Source organism: Vanessa cardui, chromosome 5, assembly GCF_905220365.1.
Source record: "Vanessa cardui chromosome 5, ilVanCard2.1, whole genome shotgun sequence".
NCBI classification, from domain to species: Eukaryota; Metazoa; Arthropoda; class Insecta; order Lepidoptera; family Nymphalidae; genus Vanessa; species Vanessa cardui.
In genome coordinates this window covers 4,342,028-4,350,255 of record NC_061127.1, presented here as the reverse complement: position 1 = coordinate 4,350,255, position 8,228 = coordinate 4,342,028, and the positions used below count along the sequence as shown (strand labels likewise).

The window sequence follows — 8,228 nt, the reverse complement described above, 5'->3', positions numbered from 1 at the left end:
ACGCTGAAATAGATAGCGACTTGTTTTTAATCAACATCAAATTTTATGTTTCTAACTTAAAAAATTACGGAAATCGAAATACAAACGTTCAACCCCTATTTCACCCCCTTGGAGCTAAAATTTCAAAAAATCCTTTCTTAGTGGGTTTCAATAAATTGATGCTTTTGACTTAAACAATAACGGCCTTCCAGACTAACCTATATAAAATATATCAATCCTTATTCAACACCTTATAGGTAGAATACTATGAGTAATATTTATTCTAGACTTATAAACTTAATAGTGGTAACAATACATTAGTAAATAATATATTATAAAAAGTAATGGAACATGTAATATTAATAGTGAGTAACAGTAGTATACAAAAGACATTAAATTGGTGAAATAAATACGAAATATTTCAATTACAAATATATTTATTTTATATAACACGCCTTGCTGATATTAATTTACTTACAGATGTCAGTTTTAATACCACTGTAAACAACTACCTTACACTTTAACGACAGCCTTTCCAAAGTTTTCTCCAGCTAACATTCCTTCGAATGCGTCGAAAATCTTGTCAAAACCGACTGTCACATGCTCCGTTGGTTTTAAATGACCATTCTTTATCCAGGTAATCATCTGTTCGATGGCCTCAGGCCAGCGGTCGAGATAACTTCTTATATGGAATCCTTCTATTCTAAGCTCATTTAAAAGGATAGCATTTAAAATTGTATCTTTTGGTTGTTGCGTTGGTTTCGCATTGTATGAGCTAATATTGCCGCAAGCAACTGCCCTTCCTCTATGATTCATCTGATCTATAATTTTACTGCTAATTTCACCGCCCACGTTATCAAAGTAACAATCCACTCCATTAGGTGCAGCAGCTTTAAGCTCCTTCTGGACATCGGCGGTCTTATAATTAAAGGCTTTGTCGAATCCGAGTTCCTTCTCCAACCATTTTACTTTATCGTCCGATCCAGCGAAACCGATGACCTTACATCCTTTCATTTTAGCAATTTGTCCGACTACAGTGCCTACTGCTCCTGCTGCACCGGTTACAACTACAGTTTCTCCAGCTTTGGGCTGGCAAACTTCCAAAAATGCAAAGTAAGCCGAAAGTCCAGGCATTCCAACTGCACCAAGAGCTATCGACGGAGACATGCCTTTTAAATCTGGTAACTTATAAGTTACATCTAAATGATGATTCGGGACATCTTTTGCTTTATTTATCACTGCATAATCACACCACCCTTTGTGGGATACAATTCGGCTTCCTACAGGATAATTAGGGTCTTTGGATTGTTCAACTATACCAACTTGATAACTAAATTGATCGTACGGCAAGGGCTGAGTCCGAGACTGATAACGCAAATAGGGCTCCACGCTGACCCATTCAGTTTTGACCAAAACGTCGCCATCTTTAAGGGGTGGTAGTTCGTATTCTACTATTTCGTAATCCGACCTTTTAGCTACGCCGTCGAAATATTTTTTAACGACATATTTCCTTGCCTTCACCATGATATGATTTTTGATTTAATCAGCACTGAAAAAAAAGTAAAAGTAATTAATTAGTATTTCTTCACATAACTGTCATGAGTTATTATTAATTGAATTGATTTAAATTCTAATGTACTAACTCTCAAAACTATAATGAGTATAATAGTTTATAGCGTAAGATCCCAGGGCCACGGTGAAATAGTTGTTGGTATGTACCCATAAAGGCATTAAAATTAAATTTAGGGGATGATTGGCCCCTTGAATCGGTCTGGCTTCTTGTAAAAGGTTTTAAAATAGTTGTCTGGTGGACATATATAAAAATGGAACATCAGAATTTACGTGAAGTTAAGTCATTATTTTGGGACTTTTAAAGCGTCTGCAAAGTAAAAAGGCCGACGCAAAATGTCTGGGAGTATTGGCGTCTTATTTTTAAGGATATTGCCTAAAATATACGTAAAAATCAGCTTGGAGAAATTACGTGAGGTAAGTAATGTTTTTACGTACCTACCTTGATTATCTGATACCTGAAAATTGGCCGTCTAAACAACCTAGCAGGTAAGCATGCGTTATTAGTAAATACTAACACTACTTAATCGTCCACATTTCCTTCGTCAGAAAATACGTGACGTCTGGCGGCTCTGGGATCGTGGACCATTATTCGATTTCAAAGTTGTTTATTGGTCTTTACGCTTTTTGTGTTTGGCTACAATACGATACACACTTGTGGTAGGGCAAGTAAAGTATACACCTATATGTTTAAAATAAAATCAAATGTAAAAGTAGTTTCAATCATATTAACTTCTTAGGTATCGATCAAAAACTAACATCACACGCCGAAAAACAAACAAGACTTATCAAATCAAATTCAAAATCGAATATTTTACCACTGTGTGATATATAAATACATAAGCCGGATATTACGAAGATACAAAAAATATAAATTTGCTATCTAATAATTGTATTATCAAATGATTTGACATTATTCAATAAATATTATTGATTTACCTGTTTATTAGAAGTTCGAGTATCACACGAGTCACTGAATCCGCGAGCTATCGCAGACTGACGATTTTTCCGATGCGCTCACAATTTTGTACCATTTTATATTATAGTCTGTGTCATCGTAGTATGCACTACGCTTCACACCTCATCGTGACTTCTCGCTTTCGATAGTGAATACAGAACTTTGAACGAATCATGCAAGTAAACAAAATATATTTACTACGTTTTCATATAACTGCAATATGCAACATGCACTTGATAATATATTAACAAATATTTCGTATTAGAAATATGTTAAATATAATATACATTTGTAAATAAGTATGTAGATACTTTTTAATTCTACAAATTATATGTATGTAATTATTAAGCATTCATATGGATAGTCTACGGTAAGCGACTTTGTTTTATACTGCGTAATGGTGATAATCATTTGAAACATTATTGTATTTTGTTTAAGCCTGGCGTGACATTTTAGGAAACATATATTGAAAAGTGTTTTGTACTACGTAAAGATAATGATATTTTTAGTTATTATTTTATGTTTATTGACAAATGACGGCAATGAAGTTAGCTGATTTGCTTTTTGAATAGATTTTTTTTATTTTATTTTATAATTTTAGGTTTATCGGTATATACTTTTGTATATACCTTTGGAACTCCCTTCCTATTAGCATTAGAAAAGCGCAATCCCACACCTGTTTCAAGAAATACTTAAAAGAACATTACTTGTCGCTTAATACGTCATAACTTATTTGACACTTTTGTTAATATGTATGTATATGTATATGTATATGTATATATGTGTATGTGTATGTATGTGCATGTGTATGTATGTATATATTTCATTTATATCTATTATTATATATTTATATATTTTTTCCATATTGATATATATTGATTCGCATGTAATATATTTTAGTCAATTAATTTATAACTTTTGTACGCCTCCAAACCGCTTCCATTTATTTTTTCAGTCCTATGCCCAAAGGTTGTCTGGAAGAAATTGCTACCGTAGCGATAAGACCGCCTTTGTACATCTACTCAACATCTTACCCATTTGCCTTGTTTTTTATTATTGGTGTACAATAAAGAGTATTTATTATTATTATTATTATTATAAGTTGTACATACATACATTTTTAATGAATCGTATGGAATAATCAATCCATGAATAGATACTTGTAGATACTAATTTTCATGAAAATCGGTCAATTGGTGTAAAAGCCTATGAATCGCAGTGCCACCTGATGGCGAGTTTTATCGATGGGGATAACATAGTCACTGTCTCCTTAAAAAATGACATGTGCATACAAAATTTTCCTGACAGTCGATTGAACGTTGTCGAAATCGATACACCGCAGCGCCGCCTGGGGGCGAGTTATGTCAATGGGGATACCATACAATTCCCTTGGAAAAATATATTTTCCTCGACCCTCTGACTTTCATTGCAGTGGATGTGGATGAAAAAATAAATAAAAAAATGTAATGTTTATCTAATAATATACATAAAAAAGTTTACGTATTGAAAATGTGTGCTCTTGATGATTACAATTTAAATTGATAATTTAGAGTATTGAAATTATCAATTTAAAAATGAGGCGATTTAGACCGTAAACTAATAAAATATAAATAATATCAAAATTAAGTTAATTATATTTATTAATTTACGTATTTTTCTGTAAAAATAAAAAGTGGGGTTAAGGATAATCGAAAATAAATTATTTGGAAATAACAATGTCATCGTGATAGAGTTCTGCGAGTCATTTTCTTTATAATAGTTAATAGTCTATTCATTCGGAATATGCTCTGTAGTTAGGACATTTTTTAACTCTTGCACAGTGAATGGGCAGTCGTTATCTTTTATGTACTTATATATTTTCTCCATTGCAGTATCGATCATCAAATTTCTTGGACTAATTTCCTTTTTAACGTAAATATTTTTTAATCGATTTATAACAATCGACATGATATTTTGCTTCGAGTGTCTGTAAATCTGTTATGACAGCATTCTTTCATGAATTTCGCGATAATAGTCAATTATCTGTACGGCTATAAAATTGATAATGGAGTTACTCAAAGTTGCAGTACTGACGTATGAAATTTGTATTCGCCGATTTTTATTCAATTTGCTGTATCATCTTGCTCACAAAACACGTTTTTTTCCCATCGAAGCTTTTGATTTTTCTTATAAATTTCAATATATTTTTGACAACAACTTCCATGGGCATAACAAATTTAGTTTGCTGGTGAGGTAATAATCCATCCAATCGTTCGCTCGAAGCAACTCTTAAAATGGTTACTCCTGTAAGGTTTTCTTTAATACGTAACTTTATTAGTAAAATGTTTTTATCAACTGGTCACACTGGTGGCCGCTTGGCGGCGCGCGTCATTCAAATCGGCCATCTTGGAGACGTGGACGCGGGAAGCTGATTTTTGAAAAGTCTGTTTAAAAGTCTAAAGTTATATTTAAAAAAAATATAGTGATTGTCAACTGAACATTGGAGTTTTACCATAAAACAACGTCAACAGTGTTGTAAAGTCTAATTACAGTATAAAGTGATATTTAAAATATATTGTATTTGCAACTGAATATTGGAGTTTAACTGAAAACTTCGCCGACACCTACTGGAAAAACGTTTTTACACTCCTCTGCTTATTTTTACAATTTCACTCAAACGTGCGTTCGTTTCGGATGATGAACCTGATTTTTCACATAGTAAGCAACTATGCTTGTCAGTCATGCCATTTTCAGCAGACTTCAAAAAGGAGGAGGTTATCAATTCGTCTTAATTTTTTTTTAAACCTATAATAAATAAAATAACAATATTTAATGCGTTTTATTTATTTTTATATATGTACCTATTTTTGTTACTTTAGTTTACTTTCAATCATCTACCAATTATCCATGTTCTGAGGAAATGTTCGGATTATTCCCGGCTGCTGAATTTCACCTTCGGACATCTCGCCAAAATTCTAATTTTCAGCCGCACCGCCTTGATGTCCGAAAATCAACAACAGCGTGATTTCTTAGACATTTTTTGCCTCTCACAACCACCAACCAGTGGAACCAGCTTTCACCGGCGGTTTTTCCGAACCGATACGATATGGGAACTTTCAAGAAAAGAGCGTACTCCTTTCTTAAAGGCCGGCAACGCACCTGCAAGCCCCCAAATGTTGCAGACGTCCATGGGTGATGGTAGTCACTTTCCATCAGGTGAGCCTCCTGCTCGTTTGCCACCTATGTCATAAAAAAAATCCAATTATTTCGCATTAGTTGCAGTTTTTTTAATTTAAAACCTTATTACCACACGAAGAAATAAAATCAAATCTTGAACAGAAGTGCAACAGCGGAAAATCGCCTCCACTAAAATTTCCGTTAGCAACATTTAACAAATTGTCGTAAAATCATACAATTTTCACTTTTAAATAAACAACATATACAGGATACGTGTCATTTATAACTTGGCTATGCAGAAAACTTCCGTATCGTTGCACGTTGCAGCTTGAACCCAAAGTCCTTTCAACCTTCCCTCTCATCTTCCCGTTCTCGTTCTAATAGCTGTCCAACGTCTCTACGACCCTTTATAAACACAAGTATATCCAAATGATTATTTTCTGTACCTATTCGAGTCAAATTGTACGTATACAATATACACACATTAGTAAATAATTAAAAAAAAATTTGGTAAACTTTGCGAGTTACATTATAAAAAAGAAAATGCCACCTCAACCAACAAATTCATTCACTGTAACCATTTTCCGAGGACAAAATTTCTGTGCGCTCCACTAATAACAGAATAAGCGTTTCACAGACAATAGTTAACAAAAGTTTCAAACAAATCAACTTGACGACATTTATGCAAAAAAAATATATTTTAATGTATTTTTTTTTAATTGACATATTTTTTGATTTGAGAACCGATTTTATAAAATAAAGGCTAAATGCATCCAAATTAGTAAAGCCGTTTTCAAGATTAGCGGCAACAAAGAACAGATATGAAAAAATTCAAAAAATCACATTTTTGTGATCTATATCCCCACTACATTTGTTTCAAATATCTTGCTATCTATGTGCAGATTTCCATCAGTTACGATTTCATTATATGTAAGAGTAGCTGTTGCCCGCGGCTTTGCTCGCGTGGAAATTGGTTATAAATAATTTAACAGGCTATTTTCAAATGGCTCTCTGTAAACCACATTTGTTGTTCAACTTTCGTGGGCTCGATTCACCAGACTGCTCCTTAACATCATAATAAAACTCGCCTTAGGTCTACTCCAGTCATTTGAAAGATTTGACCATGTACTTTATTACTTTTAATGGTAAAGCCGACTTTAAGTGCGTTTTTCTATTTAAAAAGGTATTCTGAAGGTATTAAAGGTAGGTTCACTGTTTCTCACCCATACATCATCCAGTGATAATCTTAGCCTTTAAGACAATACGACGGAGTGCCAACTATTAAACTGGTTATCCGTTGCATAATTTCGGACGTCTTAATTTCCCTCAGTAATATTATTGGCGTACCAATAATATTACTGATCTTCTAACTTAAGAAATGACGGACTTCAAGACTACTTCTTAGGAGTAGAATATCCAGAATATCCATAAATAAGCTTTTATGTTTCTAAATTAAAAAAATGAAGGACTTCCTATTATACGAACGTTCAACCCCTGTTTCACCACTTTAGTTGCAGAATTTTTAAAACTCCTGCCTGAGCACCCACTAAGGAAGGAATTTTGCAAATTCTACTCAATACAACGATCCTACTCACCAAATTTCAAGGCCCCGACCTTAATATTTTACGCTCGGCGATGACGAATATTTACATCTATATTTAGATTTATATCTTATCTTAAAAGTATAATTATAATTGTTGTTATAATATTTTGTTTATTGATAAATGACAGAAATGAAGTTACTTGATTTGCTTTTTGAATAGATTTGTTTTTCAACCTACTTCAAAAAGGAGGTGGTTATCAATTCGTCTGTATTTTTTTTTTTATTTATGTTTGTTACCTCATAACTTTTCACTAGGTGGACCGATTTTCATAATTTTTTTGTTAGAAAGGTATTGCTTCCCGTGGGGTCCCATTTTAATTTTATCTAGTTCTGATGATGGCATCCATATGAAAACGACATAAGTCTTAAATTTGCATTATCTATGTGCGCGATAAATAGGTGAATAACTCAAAATTGTGTAACCAATTTTGATGATTCTTTTTTTATTATAAAGGATATATTTCAAGGATAGTTTGGTGAAAGTTTGGTAAGGTTTTTAGCATAGGATCCATGACAAAGTAACGGAACAGAAGGGAACGGAACAATTCTGAGGAGCACGTTAACGATACTCGGCCTAATCTTTTATTTATAAGTTATCAACCGACTTCCAAAAGGAGGAGGTTATCAATTCGTCTGTATTTTTTTTTTTTTTTTTTATGTTTGTTACCTCATAACTTTTCACTGGGTGGACCGATTTTGATAAATTTTTTTTCGTTTGAAAGGTAGTGCTTCCCGTGGGTCCCATTTTTTTTATTTTTTTTTCCGATGATGGTATCTATGTGAAAACGACATAAATCTTAAATTTGCATTATGTATATACGCGACGAATAGGTGAATAACTGAAAATCACGTTAACCAATTTTGATAATTCTTTTTTATTATAAAATATATACTTCAAGTGTAATTTGGTGAAAGTTTGGTAAGGTTCTGAGCACAGGATCCATGACAAAATAACGGAACGGA

At 33.0% G+C, this 8,228-nt stretch overlaps 1 protein-coding gene across 1 annotated transcript; it reads right to left on the bottom strand.

Annotated features, from left to right (window-relative positions):
* Positions 1-414: 414 nt before the first annotated feature.
* Positions 415-2,646, bottom strand: LOC124530026 (prostaglandin reductase 1-like). The gene is made up of 2 exons (XM_047103999.1): positions 2,488-2,646; positions 415-1,528 (listed from the first exon to the last, which is right to left on the bottom strand). Exon 2 carries the CDS (start codon positions 1,501-1,503, stop codon positions 493-495), a length of 1,011 nt encoding a protein of 336 aa, XP_046959955.1. The 5' UTR covers positions 1,504-1,528; positions 2,488-2,646; the 3' UTR covers positions 415-492.
* Positions 2,647-8,228: the final 5,582 nt, after the last annotated feature.

Coding starts and splice junctions, on each gene's coding strand:
- LOC124530026 (XM_047103999.1), bottom strand. CDS start 1,503: ATGGTGAAGGCAAGGAAATATGTCGTTAAAAAATATTTCGACGGCGTA.